A 27713-nucleotide genomic window follows, 5' to 3' on the forward strand; every position below is an offset into this window, starting at 1 on the left:
CCTCCCAGGTTCACGCCATTCTCCTGGCTCAGCCTCCGGAGTAGCTGGGACTACAGGCACCCGCCACCTCGCCCGGCTAGTTTTTTGTATTTTTTTAGTAGAGACGGGGTTTCACCGTGTTACCCAGGATGGTCTCGATCTCCTGACCTCGTGATCCACCTGTCTCGGCCTCCCAAAGTGCTGGGATTACAGGCTTGAGCCACCGCGCCCGGCCTAGAAGAGGAACTCTTACATCTTATCCTCTAATAATTAAAATACAGGTTCTGAACTTGTAGGTATAATTCTAGCTTATCCCGTGCTTGTGGGGTGGCAACTAACATTATTACCCAGTTTCCGGGTATGACGTAGCAATGGATATATCCTATGAAACTATATAAGAATGGACAATCAGAATGGTAAATGATATATGAAGAACAAATGAATAAACTGAGAATATTTAACTTGTAAAATGGGAAACATGTTAGCTACTTTAGGGCTTTGATGTGAAAGGAGTAGAGGTACAGCTGAGCTTCAGCAATCCACATTAAGTGTAGGTTCGACATAAAGAGCTTTAACTGTTAGCTAACAATGGCTACTTCCTTACTCTATCACTAGAAACACTCAAGAAAGGTACAGAATCTTTGTACTAGGAATCCTGGGTTCTGGTTCCAGAATGTCAAGAACATCATGTAATTCCTCTGGGCCTTACTTAGTTCTTCCTCTGTTGGAACTGATAATCTAAGTTGCTTGACAAATTTAAAAGATATTCTATATAATTAAATCGGTTTAAATAATAAATTAAATAATAAATATTAAATTAATAAATATAACGGCTGGCATTATAGTAAAATATAATACAGAAAACGGTCATTGCAAATGATCATATTGCATTATGATCACAATACTGTTTTTCATAGTATCTGTCATTAAAAATTAACTGCCCTTCACAACAGAAAACTTAATCTCCTCTTCTCTATCTATCTATCTATCTATCTATCTATCTATCTACCTATCTATCTATCTAGACAGACCTACCTACCTATCTTCCATCCATCCATCCATCCATCCATCCATCCATCCATCCATCCATTGAGACAGGGTCTTGTTCTGTCACCCAGGCTGGAGTGCAGTGGCACAATCATAGCTCACTGTAGCCTCCAACTCCTGAGCTCAAGTGATCCTCCCCACCTCAGCTTCTGGAACTACAGAAAGGCACACAGCCACCATGTCTGGCTAATTTAAAAACAATTTTTTTTGTAGAGACGGGGCCTTTCTATGTTTCCCAGGCTGGTCTCAAACTCCTGGCCTCAAGCAATCATCTCGCCTTAATCTCCCAAAATGCTGGGATTACAGCTGTGAGGCCTGGCCTGTAACTCGTTACTTTAAACCTAAGACATTAAAAAGGATACTTCTTATTTAGTACATTTTTTTCTATCCTACTTTTCAACAAACAGAACTACAGAAATGCCATGTAGACTATATTGGCATTATATAAAAAATTAAATTTCAAAATTAAATTGAAAGACTATCCCCCTTCCATTGAAACACAAAATATTTTAACTTTCAATGATCTGAAAACAGCCAGAATTATCTCATACAATGCCATTTATCACAAAAACCATAAAATCAGTGTAAAGCAAATTATGAATATAGAAGCAATTCTGCCTTATTAAGGACAAATATAGTCATCCATAAATGCTAAAGAGGGAAAAGATAAAATAACTTAAATAAATAAAAGATCTGTGATAACAAGGGCCATTCACGATGACTCATAATGACTCATAATAATTTGGTTCAGGCCGGGCTCGGTGGCTCACGCCTGTAATCCCAGCACTTTGGGAGGCCGAGGCGGGTGGATCACCTGAGGTCAGGAGTTCAAGACCAGCCTGACTAACATGGAGAAACCCCATCTCTACTAAAAATACAAAAAATTAGCCAGGTGTGGTGGCGGTCGCCTGTAATCCCAGCTACTTGGGAAGCTGAGGCACGAGAATCGCTTGAACCTGGGAGGTGGAGGTTACAGTGTGCCAAGATTGTGCCACTGCACTCCAGCCTGGGTGATACAGTGAGACTCCATCTCAAAAACAAAAAAAAACAATAAAAAGTTTCATTTCCCAAACAATGTCCTGTCTTCTAAAAATGCTTATTCAAAGTAATATAAATAACATATTATTTCCACCATTTAGAGGCTTGCTTTGTCTAGGGTTGAAATGTATTTTTGATGAATTTTTTCCTAATGAGAGGATAGGACAGAAATCCAGCACTTAAGAATTTCATAAGTCCCAGGGCATGAGAGGTTCTGTTTCTAGGTGAAAACAAAGAAACATTCTAATTTCATCAATACAATCATGTGCTGCATGACATTATGGTGAACTGCATACATGACAACAGTCTCATAAGATTATTATTCCATATTTTACTGTACTTTTTCTATGTTTAGATATATACATACCTACCACTGTGTTACAATTGCCTGCAGTATTCAGTACAGTAACATGCTATACACGTTTATAGTCTAGGAGCAGTAGGCTATACCATACAGCCTAGGTGTGCAGGAGACTATACAATTTGGTTTTGTGGAAATACATGCAAATCGCCTAAAAATGCAGTTCTCAGAATGTATCGCTGGTGCTATATGACACACGACTGTATTAAGTTAAATGTATTAAGTTAAATCAAGCTAAACTAACTCTTCAATGTAAAATGAGTATCAATAACTAGAACTGGAGGATAGCATAAAATTTCAATATAGCATAGAGGTTAAAAACACAGATTCTTGAATTTACGTCCTGACTCTTACTAGTTGTATATCCTCAAGCAAGTTACTTCCCCTCACTGAACTTCAGTCTCCTCATCTGTAAAACAGGAATAACACTACCTGTTATAGGAATAACAAGAGTGTTGAGAACATTTCAGAACATTTACGCAAGGTATATAAATATCAATAATAGCTATTATTACTTATAAGTATTAACTCATTCCACCCAGAATACCACTGTAATTTTGGACACATAACTAACTCTTATTTGGATATGATGATGAATCATTTTGTTGAAAAATATTTAAGTTTTAAAAGTATCGGTTCTAGTATCATTCAGAAAGATTGTCTTTGTTTTCCTGTTCATTTCACTAAAATGTAATACCAAAATATCCTTTTTTTTTTTTTTTTTTTTGGAGACAGGGTCTGCTCTGTCATCCAGGCTGGAGTGCATGAAGTGCAGTGGTGTGATCATAGCTCACGACAGCCTCAAACTCCTGGATTCAAGCAATTCTCCCAAATCAGCCTCCTGGGGAGTTGAGATTACAGGTGTGTGTCACAACGGCCAGTTAATTAAAAAATTTTTTTTGTAGAGACCAAGTTTTGCTGTTTCCCAGGCTGGTGGTCTTGAACTCCTGGCCTCAAGTGATCCTCCCTCCTTGGCCTCTCAAAGTGCTAGGATTACAAGCATGAGCCACCACATCCAGCCTTCTCTATTTCTATTTCTGACTTCATGGCAAAGTTCAGGTTACCATTTAGACTAAAAATTTTTAAATCATTTTTTAAGTGTAAAGCATTCATAAAGCCTATCAAAGCTTGATGGTAATGGGGTGGGAGACATGGTGGTGCCGAGAGTATTATATGTAGTAGAGCTCCTGGACAATCTAATTCAACCTTTAGCTTGTATCCTGTTAACAAATATCCCTAGAAGGGAATGACTGAGAACCTCTCATGATCTCCAAGGCAGCCTATGCTAAGAAAATTCCAATAATTGCCGGGCGTAGTGGCTCACCCCTGTAATTCCAGCACTTTGAGAGGTCGAGGTGTGTGGATCACCTGAGGTCGGGAGTTCAAGACCAGCCTGGCCAACATGAGGAAACCCCATCTCTACTAAAAAAAAAAAAGTTAAAAAATTAGGCCGGGCGCGGTGGCTCAAGCCTGTAATCCCAGCACTTTGGGAGGCCGAGACGGGCGGATCACAAGGTCAGGAGATCGAGACCATCCTGGCTAACACGGTGAAACCCCGTCTCTACTAAAAACAACTACAAAAAACTAGCCGGGCGAGGTGGCGGCGCCTGTAGTCCCAGCTACCCGGGAGGCTGAGGCAGGAGAATGGCGTGAACCTGGCAGGCAGAGCTTGCAGTGAGCTGAGATCCGGCCACAGCACTCCAGCCTGGGTGACAGAGCGAGACTCCGTCTCAAAAAAAAAAAAAAAAATTAGCCAGGCGTGCTTGTGGGCACCTGTAATCCCAAGTACTTGGGAGACTGAGGCAGGAGAATAGCTTGAACCCAGGGGACAGAGGTTGCAGTGAGCAGAGATTGCACCACTGCACTCCAGCCTGGGCAACAGAGCAAAACTCTTATCTCAAAAAAAAGAAAGAAAATTCCAATAATTAAATAGCTCTTTACAATGAGATGAATCTGCCTCTAGTGTCCACTCACTGGTTCTATCTAGTTCCACCTCCTGGGATTAGCATGGTCTAAATCTAACCCCTCTTCTTCAGAGCATTCCTTAAATTTATATGACTATTCCCACTTTTTCTTTGAAGCTAAATACTAGGGTTCCTTTTTAACACTTCCTCATATTTCAAGTACTCTCTTCATGCTCTAGCTGCTTTCCTCCATACCACCTTGGATTTAGTAAATATTAAAGCAGCGCCCAGGATGAAACATAATATGGTTATAAAAAGATGGGGAATGGGGAGCAGATCAGGATTATGACCCTCCTCCTCCTATTCTACTCTATACTTAAATGCAATCCAAGATTTCAGTTCCCTTTTGGACTGTTCCATCATTCAGTGGACTACATATTGTAATTCCGATGACTAAAACTTCCTTTTCCGTAATCTAAGACCATTTGATATCCTGATCCTGCTATTTCAGCATATTATTTATCTTCCCCAACTTCTTATCAACTGCAAATTTAATCAGCACACCATCAGTGTCCTCATCAATATCATTAATTATAAGCTATGCCAAGAATAGAACCCTTTCAGGCATCAGTGGAAACAGTCTTCCAGGGTAACCATCTATTTATTTGCCAGCTCTCTCTGGGTAAGGCTGCTCAAAGTCCCTCACACTGAACTATCATTCTGCCTATATTTCTCCATCTTACAAGGACCTTATGTGAAGCTGTCAAAATCTTTGTTGAAATAAAACCACGGTATTTTCACAGAATTCTTTTGCTCTAATAATTTTTTTAAAAAGGAAATTAGTTCATTTAACTCAGTGACAGTTAAACTTTTGAGCAGTAAACACTTTTTGTTTGAACAAAATCTTCCCAGGAATCATAAAATCGAACACAGCTAATCAAAAGTATTTTAAAAGTATACATTTGTCTTCTAGTATCATATTTGACAAATTATCTCATTACAGAATTGCCCAACCTGTGTTCTGCCAAAATAGGTTTTCTAAGAATTTACTGGTAATTATCAATTAGATATTATCAATATTACCTCCCCAATAAACATTCAAAATGAATTTTAATGTGAAAAACTTTGAAAGTTCCACATTAAAGAAAACTGCTAAACTTTACTTCCAAAATTGTATTTATCTATTTTTTTTTATTTTTTGAGACGGAGTGATCTCGGCTCACTGCAACCTCCGCCTCCCAGGTTCAAGCAATTCTCCTGCCTCAGCCTCCCCAGTAGCTGAGATTACTGGTGCCCGCCATCATGCCCGGCTAACTTTTTTGTATTTTCAGTAGAGACAGGGTTCCCTCATGTTTGCCAGGCTGGTTTCAAACTCCTGACCTGAAGTGATCCGCCCGCCTCGGCCTCCCAAAGTGCTAGGATTACAAGCATGAGCCACCATGCTCAGCCTATTTATTTTTAAAAGACAGGCTTTCACTGTCACCCAGGCTGGACTGTTGTGGCTCACTGTAGCCTCCAGAGTACCTAGGACTACAGGTGGACACTACCATGACCAGCTAATTTTTTTTTTTTGTAGAGACAGGTTGCCCAGGCTGGTCTCCAACTCCTGGGCTTATGCAATCCTCCCACCATGCTGAGATTACAGGCGGGAACCACTACGCCTGGCCCAAAATTATACTTACAATTTGAGCCAGGCGTGGTCACTGCGGTAGCACATATACTAAAATCTGAGCCAGGTGTGGTGGTCCCCAGCCCACACCTGTAATCCCAGCACTGTGGGAGGCCGAGGTGGGTGGATTGCTTCAGCCCATAAATTCGAGATCAGAGATCAGCCTAGGTATCATGAAGAAACTTCATCTCTACAAAAATAAATAAAAATAAATTAGCTGGGTGTGGTGGCATGCACCTGTGAAGTCCCAGCCATTCCAGGGGCTGAGGTGGCAGAATAGCTTGAGCCCGGGAGGCTGGAGGTTGCAGTGTGAGCTGAGATCACCACACTGCACTCTGGCCTGGGTGACAGAGGGAGAACCTGTCTCAAATAAACAACTACATAAAATTTGAATCAAATGTTTAAGATACCTCCAAAAGCAAACATTATGAAGACTACTGATCTATAAAATATTCTTTTTGTGTGTGAATCCATGGTGACTTTTAGTAATAATTATAACAGCAGTTACTTCAGATATTTGAAATATACTAGTTACTTTGCTTAAATTCTCATTTAATTCTCACCCTAATGTCACAAGAGGAGCTAATTAACTGAGGAAACTAATGCTCAAAAGGCCAAGCAACTTTACTGCAAGCCATTAAGTGGTAAAAGCAATTTTCCAACCCAAGTCCTTCCAAACCTATAATCCACACATGCCACTGTTGATGCAGCTTCTCAACCCTTCCTTTCCTAAGTCTTTGCAAATCTAACTCTTCCAAATAACTGATGCAATTAAAGTTGCTGCACACCAAGTACTGCTGCCTTCCCTTTAAAATTTGGAAGATTTACCTCTTTCCACTCTTCCCACCTCAAAGATGATTAAGAAATCTCACATGCAAGATTTTCTCAGCATGTAAAAACATTTGAGGGCAGAATGCCTGAACACAACTCAAACTTTTTTTTTTTTTTTTTTGAGACAAGGTCTCACTCTGCAATGACAGCTAACAGCAGCCTGGACCTCCTGGGCTCAAGCGATCTTCCCACCTCACCCCCTACTCCAGTAGCTGGGACTACAAACACTGGCTAATTTTTTTGTAGAGATGGAGTTTCCGCATATTGCCAGGTTAGTCTCAAACTCGTGAGCTCAAGCAATCCTCCTGCCTCAGCATCTTAAGTAGCTGGGACTACAGTTGTGCCACGCCATGTCTGGCTGATTTTGTTTATTTTTTTTTTTGAGAGATGAGGTCTCCCTATCGCTCAGGTTGGTCTCGAATTCCTTGACTCAAGCGATCTGCCCTCCTTGGCCTCCCAAAGTGTTGGGATTATAGGTGTGAGCCACCGCACTGGCCACCTCCAGGTAATTTCTTACAATAGCTTCACTTATCTTGACCTTCAAGTTCCTTTTGGCCTAAAATACATTGTTTTGACTGTATTTTACATCATCCTATTATTTACTTTAGGTTTTTTTTTTTTTTTTGAGAGAGTGTCTCCCTCTGTTGTCCAGGCTGGATGCAGTGCAGTGGCATGATGATGGCTCATTGCAACCTCTGCCTCCCAAGTAGCTGGCATTACAGTTGTGCACCACCACAGACGGCTAATTTTTTTTTTTTTTTTATGTTTAGTAGAGACGGGGTTTCACCATGTTGGCCAGGCTGCCCTCAAACTCCAGGACTCAAGCAATCAACCCACTTCGGCCTCCCAAACTGCTGGGATTATAGGCGTAAACCACCACACCTGGCCCATCCTATTCACAATTGAAAATATCAAATTCCCTCCGGTTGTGGTAGCTCACACCTGTAATCGCAGCACTCTGGAAGGCGGACACCGCAGGATTGCTCAAGTACCAGGAGTTCGAGACCAGCCTGAACCACACGGCAATACCCTGTCTTTTCTAAAAACAAACAAACAAAAATCAGCCAGTCGTGATGGCACGCGCCTGTAGTCCCAGCTACTTGGGAGACTGAGGTGGGAGGATCGCTTGAGCCCAGGAAGCTGATGTTGCAATGAGATCAGGCCACCGCACTCCAGTCTGAGCGACAGACTGAGACCCCGTCTTAAAAAAAATAAACAAATCTAAAATTCACAACAAAGCCACAAGATATGAGAAAGCAAAAATAAAAACAAAATCCCCAATAGTATTATAGAAAAGAGTTCCTAATGTTTTCAAATCGGATGTTTCTAATTTCTGCAGAAAACGGAGTTGGGTAAAGGTGTTCTGAACGACTAGGCCAGACACATTTACTAGATCACAATTTCCTACTAAGTATATATATATATTTTACCAGCTTGTTAATGGGTTAGCCCTATGAATAAGTATTAACTCTTATAAGGCACTCCTTATTCCCAAGACTCCAGTTACTTTATTTCACAACTTACCATGTTCAGTTTCACCGTATAGGAAAATGTTTTCTTTTAAAGTCACACACTGCTGGGCGCGGTGGCTCACGCCTGTAATCCTGCCTTCGGAGGCCGAGGCGGGCGGATCACTCGAGGTCAGGAGATCGAGGCCATCCTGGCTAACACGGTGAAACCCTGTCTCTACTAAAAATACAAAAAATTAGCCGGGCATGGTGGCGGGCACCTGTGGTCCCAGCTACTCGGCAGGCTGAGGCAGGAGAATGGCGTGAACCTGGGAAGTGAGCCTGCAGTGAGCCAAGATCGCACCACTGCACTTCAGCCTGGGTGACAGAGCGAGACTCGTCTCAAAAAAAAAAAAAAAAGTCACACACAAATTTCAATGAGAGTAAGATAAAGTATTTGATAAATAAAGTCAGCTAGGTTAGATTTTTCCTAATGGTAGTGTAAAACCTATGCAACTGGAGACAGAGAAACCTCCAATGTGTGAGACTGAAGGGGTCTCAGATGTGCAATTACTGAGTAGAGTCCCATCATCTTGGAAACCTTGGTGGTATCTTCCAAACTGTCTAACTCAAACGCTAGGGACAAACCTGTAGCCTGACAAAGTTAGGTTTACTGACTGAATACGATGAAGGACAAGCACATCAGAGAAGTGTGGAGCATCTCACATAACAGAAAAAGTTACAGAATTTTGGAGAAGTGTAGAACTAAGATAAATGAAGCAGTATCTTGATAGACTATAAGCACAGAACTGTGTTAAAGGGATCAATATCAGGTCTGGACTGCAGAGTGGAACTAGGGTCCTATTTCCTGGGAAAGAAGTTAGGGTAGATGCAGAATGTTACCCAAAGCTCTGAAGTTGTAAATCAAAGCTAGTTCTCTGTGTCAAAATGACTTAGATCTTCCTGACAAAGTGTGATGTTTCATTTTTACTGATATAATTCCAAACAGTAAAGTTTCTGATAGTCTCTGATTTCACAGAACCAAGTTTCTCTGTAAGAAAGCAGTAGTCACTCAAGGAAGAGGGGTTGTTATGAATCTCTAGACCTGCAGCAAGTCCTTGGAAGACAAGCAGCTGTATGTTATCCCAGCGTAAGCGATAGCAGGACCGACTTTTACTCTTTTACTCATGACCTAATATTTAGTTTCTTCAGTAGTTCATTTCCTAAGTTGTTTTGTTGTCACCTAGAACACTCCAATCAAAGGTAGCTGGAAAGGAAATCTCCCTGAAGATCGCCTTGCTTAGCACAGAACTGAACAGATACACAATTCAAATAATAGATAATACCTAAGAAGCACCTGAAAACTGCAATACCTAGTTGAAACACTCTTAAGCAGCCTGTGACCTCTTCATCTAAAGTGTTTCAAAGACCTATAATTAAGACCTTGATTTAGTTGTTTATTTTTTATTTTATTTTATTTTATTTTACAACATGGCAGTATAACTGTATAACAATTAGTTTCACTTCCTAGAATCTACACAGCAATAATTTTTTCCCAACAAAACAAAGGGATGCCCAGTTTGACCAAAGTGGTCTTGTGCTAAAAAATAAAAGGTTTCCTCCTGGGGCCGGGCGTGGTGGCTCAGCCTGTAATTCCAGCACTTTGGGAGGCCGAGGTGGGCAGATCATGAGGTCAGGAGATCGAGACCATCCTGGCTAACACGGTGAAACCCCGTCTCTACTAAAAATACAAAAAAATTAGCTGGGCGTGGTGGTGGGCACCTGTAGTTCCAGCTACTCAGGAGGCTGAGGCTGGAGAATGGCGTGAACCCGGGAGGCGGAGCTTGCAGTGAGCTGAGATCGCACCACTGCACTCCAGCCTGGGCAACAGAGCAAGACTCCGTCTCAAAAAATAAAATAAAATAAAATAAAAAATAAACAACTAAATCAAGGTTTCCTCCTATTGTCCACAACACGCGAGTCTCCTAGGTGCAGTCTCCAGTCTCAACAATTCAAATAGCTACTTCTGAATTTAGAGTAATACAGTCACTTTCCTTTTACAGCTAAGAATTGTTTTAAAAATGCAAATTAAACACTTTTCAGCATGCTCAATACTTTTTAAGTTCAAAGTTTCCAAAGTAACCCATTTGGCTATGCAGATTGTAAATCATACAACTCTAGAGGGACAACATTCACGTAGATTATAACAGGCGCAGTATCCCAGAGTGACACAGTATGGTGACTATTACATTTTTTGGGGAAAATAGGCCAAAAAACCCCCCAAAGCAAAAACCTTTATTCAAAATTAGCTTTATTTAACTAATGGTGTTTTCTTGGGCTAGAAGAAACCAGTGAGAAAAAGCTTTGAAAATTGTAAAATGCTTTATAACTGCAAAATACTATTACTCCAATGGAGTTCAACATCTCCATTTGCATTAAGTTTTACAATAGGCATTACACCTTTTTCAAATGCAATGGTTTTTCCTTTAGTCTTTCAATATGTTGACTCACAGAAACAGATTGTTTTGTTCTTGGGACAAACCCCACTTGGTCACATATATTTTTAATACAGTTAAGTTCTCACTTAATGTCACTGACAGGCTCTTGGAAACTGGGGCCTTAAGCGAAATGTTGCACAAGAACGTTCTTTCTCATCAACCTTGTAACAAAACATTATTCAAGAACCTGCCTACTGTATATTGTTTTGCTTAAAGTTAGAAGTTTCCAAGAGCCTACTGATGACAGTGAGTTACTGTACTCGTTGGTTTCAGTCAGCTAATAGTCTGTTTAGCATTTTTGCATCCATATTTTTATGTAAAATGAGTCCCTCATTTCCTTTTTGTCCTTTAGGTGGCTTTGGAATCACCTAGTCCAGGGGAAATGCCCTCATCTTTTGAAATGTATAAACTTCAAACAATGCTACCTAACATTTTCTCGGCAAAGGCTCACACTCAACATTCCACTGGTTTTTCCTCCTGTCAGGTATATCTCCCATTAATCTCTTCACATTTTCTCCTCTTCCTCCCTAGAAAATTAGGCCTCTCCACAAAAGTTCTATTATGAACTGTAACTTGCTCCAAAGAAGACAAAATGTGCTAACACCGTGAAAAAGTGTACCCTGTGACAATGTCACACTGAAATGATCACGAACTGGCTTTGAGTTGTTCACAGGATTCAAATTCCTGCTTCATCTCTCAATAGTTAGGTGAACTGTCAGTTACTTTATTTATCCTAGCCTCAGGCCTAACATATGAAATGAGGATAACATATGCCTTGAAGAGTTGTGCATGATTTTGAAATATGTATAAAGTATCTGGTGGAATTATTTGGCACCTAAGAGTTGCTCAGTAATTGACAATTCTATTAAGTGAGGAACTGATTTTTTTTTTAGCTCATGCTGTTCAATGTCCTCAATCACCAACCCACAATTTCGAAATCCAAAAAGTTCTGAAAATTAAGTATTTTCATAACTTACATGGTGGCAAAACATGACGACCTAAATGTGAGGCCTTTCATATCTGTGTGAAAATTCCCAAATTCACTAGTTTTTTTGAGATGGAGCTCTTGTGGCCCAGGCTCCAGTGCAATGGTGCGATCTCGGCTCACTGCAACCTCCGCCTCCCAGGTTCAAGCAATTTTCCTGCCTCAGCCTCCCAAGTAGCTGGGATTACAGGCGCCCGCCACCACGCCAGACTCATTTTGTATTTTTAGTAGAGACAGGGTTTCTCCATGTTGGTCAGGCTGGTCTCAAATTCCTCAGGTGATCCGCCCGCCTCAGCCTCCCAAAGTTCTGGAATTACAGGCATGAGCCACTGCGCCCGGCCCTCACTAGAGATATTAATGTGATTGTTTATAGGAGTACTATTCTAAACTAGTGATGGTACGTTACTATACAGTACACGCATCCTATTACCTTTTTGGAATTCCAAATTTTTCAATAATTTAAAACCACATATGGCCCCAATGGTTTCAAACTAGGAATGTGGATTTCTAATACATTCTCTGTAAAATCAAATACTGTAGGGCTGGGCGCGGTGGCTCAAGCCTGTAATCCCAGCACTTTGGGAGGCCGAGACGGGTGGATCACGAGGTCAGGAGATCGAGACCATCCTGGCTAACATGGTGAAACCCCATCTCTACTAAAAAAAAATACAAAAATCTAGCCGGGCGAGGTGGCGGGCGCCTGTAGTCCCAGCTACTCAGGAGGCTGAGGCAGGAGAATAGCGGGAACCCGGGAGGAGCTGAGATCCGGCCACTGCACTCCAGCTCCGGCGACAGAGCGAGACTCCGTCTCCAAAAAAAAAAAAAAAAAAAAAATCAAATACTGTAAATACAAAGAGTAAAAAGGAGATTTATGCCATCTAAATCTGGCCTATTATCTCTACACTAACTCCTTGGGTTCAAAGTCATCACTAGTAAACTGAAGGAACTGGACTTAAGTTCTTTCTAGCTTATTTATTTTTTTAATTTAGTACTTTTAATTCTCTCTCTCAGCCTGGGCAACATGGTGAAACCCTGTCTACAAAAAACTAGCCAGGCATAGTGGGCCACACCTATAGTCCCAGCTACCGGAAAGTCTGAGGTGGGAGGATGCAGTGAGCCTGTGATCACACCACAGCACTACTGCCTGGGCGACAGTGAGACCCTGTCTCAAAAAGAAAAAAAAAAGTATCTCTGAAAATTATTTTAAATATTGAGTTGAGTAAAAACGCTCATGTTAAACATTTTGGCTGTTTTTCCTAAAATGTTTTATACAGAGAGCTAAAAATCAATGTATATAGAATGTATTCACCATTGAGGAGATACTAAAAACTTGACCATCTTCACACTGAATACTAGGCAAGAAAGATTAGTACCATGGAAAAAAATGCTAGTTTTGTATTTGGATCTGGGCTCAAACCTTAGCTCTGCTATTATAGCGCTATAACTGTAACATATTCTTTGAGCTTGTTTTGTCATGTTACATGGTGATAAAGAAAAATACTTGTTACAGGGTTGTAGTAAGGATAAATAAAACAAAGTGAAAACCTCTAGCACAGTTCCTGACTCTGTACTTTTTCTCAATGTTTGTTAAGTTACTCTGAAAACATTTTAAACATTGTAATTTTCAGATAATTAATTACATGTATGTTCAGCAAAAGTGAATACTTTTCTTATAAAATTAACTTCCCGGCTGGGCCGGTGCTGTAGCTCACACCTATAATCCCAGAACTTTGGGAGGCTGAGGTGGGTGGATCACTTGAGGTCAGGAGTTCGAAACCAGCCTGGCCAACATGGTGAAACCCCGTCTCTCCTAAAAATAACAAAAATTAGCTGAGTGTGGTAGTGGGTGCCTGTAATCCCAGCTACTCTGTAGGCTGAGGCAGGAGAATCACTTGAACCTGGGAGATGGAGGCTGCAGGGAGCCGAAATCGCACCATTACAGTCCAGCCTGGGCATCAAGAGGGAAATCTCATCTCAAATAAATAAATAACTCCCCCATTATTCAGGTGTTGTAAATTATGTAAGGTATCTTTGAGGGCGTGTCTTTGAAGGAATTATGTCTTTTTAGAGGAAAAGTGACATGTAATTTTAAAAAGTATAGATCCAAGGTTAATAAACTCACACTTCACACACACACACACACACACAAACTACAGAAGAGAATGAGCCAGTCTCATCTACAACCATATTAAACTTGTGTCTTCGTGTGCACATTTGATAACACATTTTGAATTATCTTGAATTTTCAAGTTTCTAGTTTTTCTCTTTAGCTGAGGACTTCTTGAAACTAACTGTTTTGGGGGACAGAATATTAATTTTTAGAATCCAGGCATGGCCCAAACAATTCTCTCTGAATAGAAAGTGAACTGGAATCCTGGCAAAGCAGTTAATTCTCAACATTACTTGTAAACATGACAAACAATAAAATAAATTTTATAACAACTTGTAAGAACTTATGTTTTCATACCTAAATTTTCAATGGTAAGGTTCCTTACAATCTCAAGTGTTAAAAGACAAGGTATCAAGCACACTCAGATTACAAGGAGAAGCAAAAAGATTGATTTGAGCAACCTGGATCACTTTCAATAAGGGAGGAGGATCTCTGGAGAATGTAACAAAGCTGAATTTCAAGATATCTGGTTTCTAGTTTGGGCAAGTCAGTAAATCTGAGCTTTCTTTCTTACCCCCTTACAAGTAACAGCATTTTCCTTCCTTCCTCACAAAGCTGACTCATGAAAGTACTTTAAAGTTAAAAATGTTATATACTATGTTCTTTAATCAGCACTAATAACATTAATATTGATCGGGCAGAAGGTACAGTGATCATGCAGGTGGGGACCAGCAGAACTGGGAGTTGGGAAATCTAGGTTCTCGGTCCAACATTTGCACCTGCTAGTTCGTGATGCAAGGCACCTCACTTATCCAGGTCCCCATTAAACTAGATTTAATAAAGTGACTTTGCCTAAACCTCTTCCTAGCTCCAAGACGAATTTTAAGGTATTAATTTGAATCCAAGGTCTAAAATATTTGAGCTCTCATTTAGAAGTCAGCCACTGCAAAGGGTAAAGACAGCAATCTTGTATGAACAAAGTTAACGTGCTAGACAGAGGTCTGTACTAAGCCATGTAGTAGCCAACAGGTCCACCATACCACCCTTCATTTGGAAACGGATGTTAAGGTGCCACTGGTACATTTCCAAATGCTCTTAAAATGTTTAGGTTCATATTAAAATAAAAATGAAAATAAAAATGGATATTGTAAAAGGAGAACCAGAAAAGCTCCAAAATTATACACAGTCCTAAGGGCAGAAATACCCCAAAAGACTACACAGTGACAATATTTTCCAACTTTTGCTTTTTTGTTTTTAAAACAAAGCTGATGATTCTGAAATCAGGTCAAGTCTATCACTTTTTTTGTTAATGTTAAATGCACTAATACAGATTCTTCAATTATACTTTGAAACAACAGCATTTCCCTAAATCAGGACTTTTTTATTGCAAAATTTAACAAACCACCAAACTCAAGTTTAATTATTTCTCCTTTATTATTGGTCATGAATAAAGACTTCTTTTAAAAAATAATTACAAAGAGAATTTATGACTAAAATATACTCGGTAACCAACGTGCTCTGAAATAATAATTTGAAAATGGCAAAAAAAAAAAAAAAAAAGCCCACACATATTAACTTCACTTTTCAATTAGGGGCAATAAACAAGGTCAAAAGTGGTTTAAACAACATACTGAGTAAGAAAAAAGTTGTGAAGTCCCAATGCCTCCAAAAAACTGATACAATGTGCTTAATATATGTATCCCCACATGGTAACATAAAAAAATCCAAGTTTTCCAGTAAAAATGTTCTGTTCATGTTCCAATACCTAAATCTGGGAAAACAAATTCAGGCAGATGAGATAAGAATGTCACCACAATAAAATAAAGTCATCAAAACTCAGTGAACTAAAGTTTAAAAGGTAGAGAAAAATAACCTAATTTGACCACACAGTAATTACTTCCAGAAGACAAAGATTCAATCCAGGTAAAATAAATCTTTATTTTATTGTATATTTTACCTGATCCTAAAGAAAATATTCTACGTGAGTTGATGAGATACATCGGTCAAGTTTTATGCCAAAAAATTATGCATACTATAACTCTGAAAGAGCTATCTAGACTCCTTACCAAAAGGCCAGCATAACTTTCAGAGTACAGATCGTGAGTTACCACAGATGCTGATTGAAACAGCGCTAACAGCAGCTCTTTCTCCTCATTCCCACCCCGTGTGTAGGAGTATGCAGTCCCATGCCACCACCAGTTGGAGGATGATTTAGTCTGGAGACAGAACGGTGTAGAACAAAACCCTTTCCGCGGTCCCAAACCTCTCTTTAGAACTCTAATTAAAGATACTTCCGTTTCTCACACAACTTGGAATGAAGAGGAAGCAACAACTGTTAAAACATTTAAAAACTAAGCCTTTATCTATTTATTTAGAAAACACACTATGCAAACAAGCCAATTCCTTACATTAAAAATATTTATTTGCAACAGCTCTCCTTTTCAAGGCCTCAACAGATTGGACTAAACCACACCCCTCCATAAATGGCACATTCCATACAATAGCCTGGAGGATGGCATAGGACGATTCCACCGACCGCTGGGGGAATAGCAAACTTGTTGAAATTCCGAGAATGAAGTCTGATGGTTACCCGAACCTAGCCTTTTTATTACTAAAGTCACTCGGGGACAAAAGGGTTACAAAAATATCCCGAGACGCGTACGCGGGTGAGAGTGAACGAGAACCACACGGGATTTGGGCTGTACTGTTAACCCGCACCTCCCTGAGTACGGACATTTCCCTGAGGAAGGACATTTCTAGTCGGAGAGAAAGAGCGAACTTTGGGGTTAACTCTCTCAAAACTCCGAGGTGGGGAGAGAGGCAGCAGCCCATTATTTTCCAGGATCCAGTCCCGAACTCTCACTTTTGCCCGGGGGGGAAAAAACGGGTTCCGCCCACGCTCGGCCCGATCCGGGAGGCGGGGCCTGCAGCGACCCCGAAGGACAGACGCGGGGCCGGTTGGGTGTGCTGCCCCTCCCCCTTTGCCTGGAACACCCCCGTCCGCTAGAGAAAAAGGGCTCAGGGCCCCCACCCCCGAGCCAGTCGCGGGGGGAAGGGGCAATACGGATGCCTCCGCCCATCCTCGCCGAAAGTGGGGAGTGGAGCTCGAGTCCGCCCGCCTCCCAGCGCTGGCTCCAAGGGGACGGCCCCGAGGAGGTGGGGCCTCTTGGGGGCGCTGACTTCACACCCCTCCCCCTCCGGCCGCTGGCGGTTCAGGGACACCCCGCCCGCTCCAGTGCGGTGGGTGGGGGAGGCAGCTGAGCAGACCGGAGCCCTGCAGCGGCGCGGGGCGGGGAGGGGCGCGCGCACGGGCGCGCAGCCGCCACCCCCGCGCGCCAGCAGGGCCCCCCACGCGCAAGGGTGCGCGCGGGCCCCGAAAGGGAGGAGGCCGCGCGTGGCACCCGGGATGACCGACTCTAGTCTTCTGTCCCCCACTCTTTTCACCACTCGCCCCCAGCCCCCTCCAACCCGCTCCAGGCCTCAGACTCCGCACTGACCTGACAGGCCGCGACATGTTCGCTGTCGAAACAGGACCGAGTCGAGAAGCCAAAGACCAGGACCCCCCCCACCCCGCGCGCTCGGCGCCCCACCCCCCCCGAACTTCAGCCGATGGAACCGCTGCTGCCGAACCCCGAGCTGCTGGCTCCTCAAACTCCGCTGCTCTTTGGTTCAGGGCTCCTGGAACAGACGAGCCCCCCGCTCCCCGTCTCTTCAAAATGGATGAATCAAACCAGCCGAAAATGCGCCAAAGCCGCCGTGCAACCAAACCCACTAGGGTTTGTGCGCTCCTCCCCAACACGCCTGCTCATTGGCGACTTCTGCCAGATGCGCCCAGATCATTAGTCCGTTTGAATCATCACGTCTTCCAGGCCCCGCCCTACTCTCTGACAGGCTCCACCTTCACCGTGGGGTCCTGTTAGTCAAGATGCTCTGAGAGCGCACGGCCGCAAAACAAAAATGGTCGCTGCTTAGCCCGCCCCCTGGCTTCCACTCCAGAGTTGCAGATTCGTCTGGGGTCGTATCTTAGAAAGACTAGAAAAAAAGATTTGTATAGAGTTCAGCGTTGCTCAGTGTTAGTTTAATGGTGTTTCATCTCGTCTGCCTTGATAACCTAGAAAATCCTCTAATAGCAAAACCTGTGGGATAGGTAGCAGATTCGTCACTAAGGGGCTGCTACAGAATTGGAGGGAAATTCCTTAGGTTCAAAAAATTTGACCTTAAACCTGCAAGCCCCTTACCCTGGCTTCAGCATTAGCCCTCAGGGACCTAATCAAAGGACCTAATCCCTCAGGACCTGGAGTAAAGAGGGAGGATCATAGTCAAGGAATATCTTCACCCCCAATTTCCATTCTCCATTCTGGACCTTGAGATCCACTTCAGGGTCATTAAAGTCCCAGTCTGGTACATTACTATTTTAAGAAAAGAGTCAGGTGTACAATAACTAAAAGCATGAGCTCAGGGGCTACAAGGTATTTCAGTTGGAATCTCAGGTCCATTACTTAATAGTGGTATAACTTTCCTTCTCTGTGCCTCAGTTTCCTCATCTGTAAAATGTGAAACAAGGGTGCCTAACCGCATAGGCTTATTAGTATTAAATGAGTTGACATATCTATCAAAAGCCTTTAGGATAGTGTCTGGCTCACAGTAAGTGCTATGTAACTGTTAAATTCAAGTTTTAAAAGATGATTCCATCCCTGGGTAGAGATGGGTGGAGCTGGCCCAAGACCCTTTCAGTTCTATTGATTTACCCTTGTACTTTGAAAAGCAAAACAAAACAAAGACTCTTCGAAGTCATATAACTGAAAGTAACGCACATCATTTCACTTAAATCCGTGAGCATTTGTTGGATGCCTAACACTCTCAAAGGTAGAGCTCAGGATTCCTATGTGAATGGCTAAGACTGAGTCTGCCATCGAAAATAGACGTCAATCCCTGCCACAGTCAAACCTACCATTTTTGCTTTGTAACCATGCGCTCTCAGAGCATCTTGACTAACAGGACCCCACGGTGAAGTTGGAGCCTATCAGAGCGCAGGGCGGGGCCTGGAAGACGTGATGATTCAAACGGACTGACCTGGGCGCATCTGGCAGAAGTCTCCAATGAGTAGTCAGTTAATAACCATCTGAAGATACACTTTCCAAACAACAAAAAAACACACCACATCTGCCTCCTGAAAGTCTCCCTTTGTAAAATCTGGCTTCGCACTTTGGGAGGCCGAGACGGGCGGATCACGAGGTCAGGAGATCGAGACCATCCTGGCTAACATGGTGAAACCCTGTCTCTACTAAAAATACAAAAAACTAGCTGGGCGACGTGGCGGGCGCCTGTAGTCCCAGCTACTCGGGAGGCTGAGGCAGGAGAATGGCGTGAACCCGGAAGGCGGAGCTTGCAGTGAGCTGAGATCCGGCCACTGCACTCCAGCCTGGGTGACAGAGCGAAACTCCGTCTCAAAAAAAAAAAAAAAAAAAAAGAGAATAGCACAGTCCACTAGTGAAGTATTAAACAAGTTAATATCTTTTGTCTCTTCCATGTCATTCCACCCTCTGTCCCCCATATTTTAAATTTTTTTTTTTTTTTTTGAGATGGAGTGTAACTCACTGTGCTGCCCAGGCTGGATTGCAGTGGCACAATCTCTGCACACTGAAACTTCCACCTCCCGGGTTCAAGCGATTCTCCTGCCGCAGCCTCCCAATTAGCTGCAATTACAGGTGTGTGCCACGATGCCCAGCTAGTTTGTGTATTTTTTTGTGAAGACTGGATTTCACCATGTTGGCCAGGCTGGTCTCGAACTCTTGACCTTGAGTGATCTGCCTGCCTCAGCCTCCCAAAGTGCTGGGATTTACAGGCATGAGCCACCACACCCGTCCCCCACATTTTTTTTAAATTGTGGTAAAAAAAAATACATAATACATAATATAAATGTGCCATTTTAACTGTCTCTAAGTGTACAGTTAAGTGGCATTAAGTACATTCACATTGTTATGCAACCATCACCACGATTCAACACCAGAACTTTCTCATTTTCCCAGACTGAAACTCTGTACCCATTAAACACTAACTCCCCACTTTCCCCTTTCCCCACGACCCCTGGCAGCCACCATTTTACTTTCTGTATGTATGAACCTGACTGCTCTCAGAATCTCATGTTAGTGTAATCATACAGTATTAGTCCTATTGTGATTGGCGTATTTCACTTAGCATAATGGCATCCAGGTTTATCCATGTTGTAGCAAGCGTCAAAATTTCCTTTCTCTTAAAGGTCAAATAATATTCCATTGTATGTATATACCACATTTTGGTTATCCATTCATGCATCAATGGACACTTGGGTTGCTTCCACCTTGTGGCTATTGTGAATGATGCTGCTGGGCAAGTGGGGGTACAGGTGTGTTTGAGTACCTGCTTTCCTTTCTGGATATATATCCAGAAAGGAAATTGCTAGATCATACGGTGATTCTGTTTAATTTTAAAGAACTGCCATATGGATTCCCTATCAGCTGTATCATTTTACACACCTACCAGCAATGCACAAGTGTTCCAATTTCCCTATGTCCTTGTCAACATTATTATAGCCATCCTAATGAGTGTCCATATATGGTTTTTGTTTTTTTTTTTTAGATAGAGTCTAGCTCTCTCACCCAGTCTGAGTGGCACGATCTTGGCTCACTGCAGCCTCCACCCCCTGGGTTCAAGCAATTCTCCTGCCTTAGCCTCCAGAGTAGTTGGGATTACAGGCATGCGCCACCACACCTGGCTTTTTGTATTTTTAGTAGAGATGGAGTTTCACTATGTTTCCCAAGCTGGTCTTGAACTCCTGACCTCAAGTGATCCACCCACCTCAGCCTCCCAAAGTGCTGGGATTACAGGCGTGAGCCACCGTGCCCGGCTCCATATATGTTTTGACTAAGTGTATTATCATTCCTACTATTGTCAGAATGCCAGGGCAGAAACTTGGGTGACAGAGTGATCACCAAGTGGCTTTGTTGGAGGCTCTTTTATTAGGCCAAATTGTTATTATTTTAGTAAACACCATTATTTGGTATTGTGAGATGGGGCAGAATAATTCTTGTTACTCATTTATTAGGTAGTGGACAGAAATGACCATAGTCAACATTTGCAGGCAGGTGGAACGTTCAGAATAGGTCTTCAGGGTGTTGGCCTGACAGTGTAGTGCAAGGCCAATATACAAATGGCTACTGAATGAAGACTCTCCCCCTTCCAAGATCAGGCTCATATCCTACCTTTCTCTTCACTGCAGCTTCAGCTAACATCTTCCTTCCATTTGCTCATGTATTCACTTAGTATTTCAATCAACATCGTCTCTCAGGGAGGAAATAAGACTTGAATTTCGAGTTTACTTTTTAGTGGACAAGTACAGAACTATGGCCAGTAGTGCCAAAAGAATGTGGAATGCGGTCTCCAAGGTCATTTCCCTCTAACCTGTACCCTAGTGATCTGCCCTGTGTACCTGTCTTAACCATCACCACTTTGCTGGAAACTGAAGAAGGACGCTGATCATAGGATAGGTCAGGTTTTAGAAGCACTATCTGATAACCCTGAAGGGATAATACATGTAAAAACTAGGAGAAACTATGAAAACAGAAAAGCCTCAGGAGACAGAAAAGGCAGAGTTACTCCTTTTCCCTGGAAATGAAATCTCATGGCCTTTTAAACACAGTGCTTAATTTCCCCCTATGATTTTAGTTGTTTTGAGAAGTACCATTTTCCTTCTCCTTCACATATGTTAGACGGTAAGAACAGGCAGTGCTGGGATGGCAAGACTGATGAGTTTTCCATATACCCAGCAAAACCCCATTTCCATCAAGGGCTACACTATAGCAGCTGAGAGCTTCATAAAAATGTTTCAGCATTGTGTGCTGGGCATTTCCAGTTCTGTGAACTCATGAAAGTCAACCAACCAGGTCTAAAGACAGACACTGCTTCCACTGAGCACAGGACCACAGAAGAATACCACTCTTTGGAGATGCTGCCAGGAAGTTAAAGAAAGCTTCTCCAAGTCTTATTTTTTTAAAATTTTTTATTTTTAAATCTTCTACCTCCAACCTGCTGGCTCTCTCTGTACTACCACTCTAGAAGACAGGATGGGATAGAAGAACTGTGTGTATTAGGTCAGTTTCTCTACAACCCCAGAGGCTGAGCAGCCTGCTTGGAGATAGACCCATGATTAAAGAGGAAATTTTCCCTTGTCTTCATTTTCTCAAGTGTATATTTCTTTGCTCCAGATTCCCATCTTCCTCTCTACTTTGAATATTAAGAGCTAAGCTTAGGTGAATTTGCACTACTAAAACAATAAAGATATACAACTAGATGTCCAGTTTAAATTGAAGAAAAATACCACAATAATAACTTACTGTTTTACTGGACACAAATAAAATCCATAGAAAACTTGCCATTGTAACACTGAGGGAGAGACAGCTTTATTATCTATGTAAACCACTGACAAATATTCTGAGGTGAACACTGCTGAAAAGGAAGGCCTCAAGGTAGAACAAAAACAGCACTGAACTTGTAATCACGATTATCTGTCTCTGAGCTCTATAATTTACTACCTATGACCTTTAGCAAATTTCAAACTCCCTGTGCCTCAGCTCCTTCATCTGTGAAATGGGGATAATTATACTGGTCCTTACCTACTTCACAAGGTTAGCATGATAACAAGAAAAAAAAATGGGATCACTTGGGAAAGTAGTTTGTAGACTGTGAAGCACTGTGAGAGGTAGAATGGGATCACCTTCTCTTCACCAAAGGAAAACCCCAAATTCCAATAGCTGACTTATTCCTCCAACAGCATACAACCATCCCTGAATACTGGTAACAGTTAAAAACTGCTCAGCAGGGCGCAGTGGTTTATGCCTGCAATCCCAGCACTTTGGGAGACCAAGGTAGGCGGATCACGAGGTCAGGAGTTCGAGACCAGCCTGGCTAACATGGTGAAATCCCGTCTCTACTAAAAATATAAAAATTAGCTGGGTGTGGTGGTGCACACCTGTAATCCCAGCTACTGGGGAGGCTGAGGCAGGAGAATGACTTGAACCCAGGAGGTGGAGGTTGCAGTGAGCCGAGATGGTGCTACTGTACTCCAGGCTGGGTGTCAGAGCAAGACTCCATCTCAAAACAAACAAACAAACAAACAAACAAAAACAAAAAACTGCTCACAGCTTCCAGATGAGATGAAGAAAAGGTGCAGTAATGAGCAGTGATGACCATCAGCTTGCAGCACTGCAATGTACTTTCTGTTTCATACAGAGAGACAATGACATTCTCTACCTCCTAACTATTCCTAGGAGAATTAATCTGCTCCAACCATGACCATATAGGCATGATTTCACCAACTAGTGCCAGCCTTTCTACCCTGTATGGGTTCCAGCTCGGTATCCCTAACTGCCTAACAGGTATTTCCACTTGGATGTCCACAAGCTCAACTTATTTACGTCAAAAAAAATCATCTTTCCCACACACGTTATTTTCCTGATTCCATTCCTGTCCTCTGTATCATTTTCCCCTGTCAGTTTTATTGAGGTATAATTAACAAATAAAAATTGTATATATTTAAGTTGTACATTGTGATGTTTTGATACATTATGAAATGATTACCACAATCAAGCTAATTAACATGTCCATGGCCTCAGTTATCTTTTTTTTTGGTGTAGTGAGAATACTTAAGATCTACTCTCCTAGCAAATTTCAAGTATATAAAATATTAACTGTAGTCACCATGCTGTACATTAGGTCTCCAAAACTTGTTCATCTTATGACTGCAAGTTTGTTTGTGCCCTTTGACCATCATCTCCCCATTCTCCCCACCCTCTGACCCCGGTAGCCATCCTCCACTCTCTTTTTCTATGAGATCCACTTTTCTGATATTCCACACACTGGATAAACGAGATCATGCAGTATTTGTCTTTCTATGCCTGGTTTATTTCACTTAGTGTAATGTCTTCCAGGTCCATCCATGTTGTTGCAAATAGCAGAATTTCCTTTAAGGCTGAATAATATTCTGTCGTGTGTATGTGTATGTATATAAACACACGTATCACATTTTCTTTATACATTCATCCACTGACAATCTGATTCCATATCGTGGCTATTGCAAATAATGCTGTGATGAACATGGGCATGCAGATACCTCTTTGAGGTATTTCATTTTCTTTGGATATATATCCAGAAGTGGGACTGCTGGATCATATGGTAGTTCTACTTTTAAATTTTTTGAGGAATCTCTATACTGTTCTCCACAATGGCTGTACCAATTTATATTCCCACTAACAATGGATAAGGGTTCCCTTTTTTCCACCTCCTCACCTACACTTGTTACATTTGACTTTTTGAGAATAGCCATCCTACTAGGCGTGAGGTGGTATCTCATTGTGGTTTTTTCTTTTTGTTTTTGTTTTTGTTTTTTTTTGAGACGGAGTCTCGCTGTGTCGCCCAGGCTGGAGTGCAGTGGCGCGATCTCGGCTCACTACAAGCTCCGCCTCCCGGGTTCATGCCATTCTCCTGCCTCAGCCTCCGACTAGCTGGGACTACAGGCACCCGCCACCTCGCCCGGCTAATTATTCGTATTTTTAGTAGAGACGGGGTTTCACCGTGTTAGCCAGGATGGTCTTGATCTCCTGACCTCGTGATCCGCCCGCCTCGGCCTCCCAAAGTGCTGGGATTACAGGCTTGAGCCACCGCGCCCGGCCTGTTTGTTTGTTTTTTGAGGTGGAGTTTCGCTCTTGTCCCTCAGGCTGGAGTGCAACGGTGCAATCTCAGCTCACTGCAACCTCCATCTCCCAGGTTCAAGCAATTCTCCTGCCTCAGCCTCCCAAGTAGCTGAGATTACAGGTGCGCACCACCACACCTGACTAATTTTTGTATTTTTAGTAGAGACGGGTTTCATTACGTTGACCAGGCTGGTCTCAAACTCCTGACCTCAGGTGATTCACCCACCTTGGCTTCCCAAAGTGTTGGGATTACAGGCGTGAGCCATGGTGCCCAGCTCATTGTGGTTTTGATTTGTATTTCCCTAATGACTGTGATGTTGAGCACCTTTTCATACACCTGCTGGGTGTTTGTATGTCTTCTTTGGAAAAATGTCTATTTAGGTCCTTTGTCCATTTTTAAATCGGGTTATTTGGTTTTGTGTGTGTGGGGGGGGGGGTTGTGCTATTGAGCTGTATGTGTTCCTTATATATTTTGCATATTAATGCCTTACTGAAAACATGGTTTGCAAATATTTTCTCCCATTCTGTAGGCTGCCTTTTCATTTTGTAGACTGTTTTCTTTGCTGTACGTTATCACCTTCCTCTTAGCTATCTGTGTTCAAATCTTGGTACTACTGACTCCGTCTTATGCCTCACTGTTAGTCATCAATGTAGAAACTTCTTGATTCCTTCTTTTTTTTTTTTTTTTTTTTTTTTTTTTTTGAGACGGAGTCTCGCGCTGTCACCCAGGCTGGAGTGCTGTGGCCGGATCTCAGCTCACTGCAAGCTCCGCCTCCCGGGTTCACGCCATTCTCCTGCCTCAGCCTCCCGAGTAGCTGGGACTACAGGCGCCGCCACCTCGCCCGGCTAGTTTTTTGTAGTTTTTAGTAGAGACGGGGTTTCACCGTGTTAGTCAGGATGGTCTCGATCTCCTGACCTCGTGATCCGCCCGTCTCGGCCTCCCAAAGTGCTAGGATTACAGGCTTGAGCCACCGCGCCCGGCCTTTGATTCCTTCTTCATTGCATTTCTCAAATTCATTTTTCACTTGCCATCTATACTGTCACCATTCATGCTTAAACTACTAGAACAGTCTTTCTTCTCTCCTTTTTCTGTAATCTGTAGTAGATATAACAGGCAATACTACCTTCCTAAACCACAGTACTCATATCATTCTCATACTTAATTTTTCAATAAGTCCATACAGCTTCCACAATAAAGGCTAAACTGTACTAGCATTTAAGCTACCACCAGAGAGATTTCTCAAGGCCAAATCTAATATTACTCTACTCAAAATACCTCCACAGGCCAGGCACAATGGCTCACGCCTGTAATCCCAGCACTTTGGGAGGCTGAGGCAAGCAGATTACTTGCGATCAGGAGTTCGAGACCAGCCTGACCAACAGGGTGAAACCCCGTCTCTACTAAAAATACAAAAAAAAAAAAAAAAAAAAAATTAGCTGGGCATGGTGGTGTGCGCCTGTAATCCCAGCTACTGTGGAGGCTGAGGCACGAGAATCAAATCGCTTGAACCCTGGAGGTGGAGGCTGCAGTGAGCTGAGATGGCGCCACTGCACTCCAGCCTGTGAGACAGAGCGAGACTCCGTTTCAATAAAAAATAAATAAAATCCCTCCATGAACTGGGGAAAATATTTGCAATATGTGTGACAAAAGGTTAATGTTCACAATATAAAAAGAGGTTTTTCAAAGTCACAAGACAAAATGAAAACAGACATAGGACACAAATAGGTGACTCATACAATAAAAATGACTAATACATTTAAAAATATGATCACTTGTAACAAAAAACGAATTAAAAAATTTTTCTAGCATGCACACTGCAGGATTAGAAAAGGTACATTATTTTAAGAAAATTTAAAAAGTATTTCATTTCTTAGATTGGTAAAGGTTGAAAACTGTCTTATTAAGGATATGGGGAAACTGGCCTCTCAGACCCTACTGGTGGGAGTTTATATCAAAGTGCGTATACTCTGACCCATTTCTAGGAGTTCCTAAAGAAGTTTCACATAAATTTATAAATATGTAATTATATTAGTTTGTAGCACTCTTTATAATAGAGGAAAAAGGAATACTTCAAATATCCATCAATAGATAATTGGCAAAGGCCAGGCCCGGTGGCTCACGCCTGTAATCCCAGCACTTTAGGAGGCCGAGGTGGATGGATCACCTGCAGGAGTTCGAGACCAGCCTGGCCAACATAGTGAAACCCCATCTCTACTAAAAATACAAAAAATTAGCCGGGCTCCTGGTGGCAAGTGCCTGTAATCCCAGCTACTGCAGAGGCTGAGGCAGAATTGCTTAAACCCGGAAGGTGGAAGTTGCAGTGAGCTGAGATCATGCCACTGTACTCCAACCTGGGCAACAGAGTGAGACTCTGTCTCAAAAAAAAAAAAAAAAAAGATAACTGGCAACATAAATTATTAATATATCCATAGAGTCCTGTGCAACAATGAAAAGGAATGAGCTAGAACTGTATGTTCTTACATGGGAACATAGCCAAGATACATTAAAAAGAAAAAAGCAAACTATAGAAAGCCAAATATGAGCCTATTTATTCTTTTTTTTTTTCTTTTTTTAAGGGGAATGGTTTGCAGCTAGTACTGTACATGTAGAGAAAAACCTGAAAGGATACTCAAACTCTTTTTTTTTTTTTTTTTTTTGAGACAGAGTCTCACTCTGTCGCCCAGGCTGGAGTGCAGTGGCCGCATCTCAGCTCACTGCAAGCTCCGCCTCCGGGTTTATGCCATTCTCCTGCCTCAGCCTCCCAAGTAGCTGGGACTACAGGTGCCCGCCACCGCGCCCGGCTAGTTTTTTGTATTTTTTAGTAGAGACAGGGTTTCGCCAGGTTAGCCAGGATGGTCTCGATCTCCTGACCTTGTGATCCGCCTGTCTCGGCCTCCCAAAGCGCTGGGATTACAGGCTTGAGCCACCGCGCCCGGCTCAAACTCTTAATTGAGTTATCTTTCAGTGATGAAATAAGAGGAAATTTCTCTCTCTTTCTTATCTGTTTGTTTGTTTGTTTGGAGATAGAGTCTTGCTTTGTTGTCCATGCTGGAGGGCAGTAGCCCGATCTTGGCTCACTGCAACCTCTGCCTTCTGGGTTCAAGCAATTCTCCAG

At 42.3% G+C, this 27713-nt stretch overlaps 1 protein-coding gene across 2 annotated transcripts in view; it reads right to left on the reverse strand.

Moving 5' to 3' along the window:
• NUCKS1 (nuclear casein kinase and cyclin dependent kinase substrate 1) overlaps positions 1-17681 on the reverse strand; it is a 34182-nt gene extending 16501 nt beyond the window's left edge. For both annotated transcript variants that reach the window (XM_033199276.1, XM_033199277.1), the window contains exon 1: positions 17368-17681. In XM_033199276.1, the coding sequence (XP_033055167.1) occupies positions 17368-17384 (17 nt within the window). In that variant the 5' untranslated portion in view covers positions 17385-17681. The remainder of the gene's footprint in view (positions 1-17367) is intronic.
• Positions 17682-27713: the final 10032 nt, after the last annotated feature.

The sequence above is a fragment of the Trachypithecus francoisi genome, unplaced genomic scaffold (assembly GCF_009764315.1).
Source record: "Trachypithecus francoisi isolate TF-2019V2 unplaced genomic scaffold, Tfra_2.0 Lachesis_group5, whole genome shotgun sequence".
In the NCBI taxonomy this organism is placed as follows: domain Eukaryota; kingdom Metazoa; phylum Chordata; class Mammalia; order Primates; family Cercopithecidae; genus Trachypithecus; species Trachypithecus francoisi.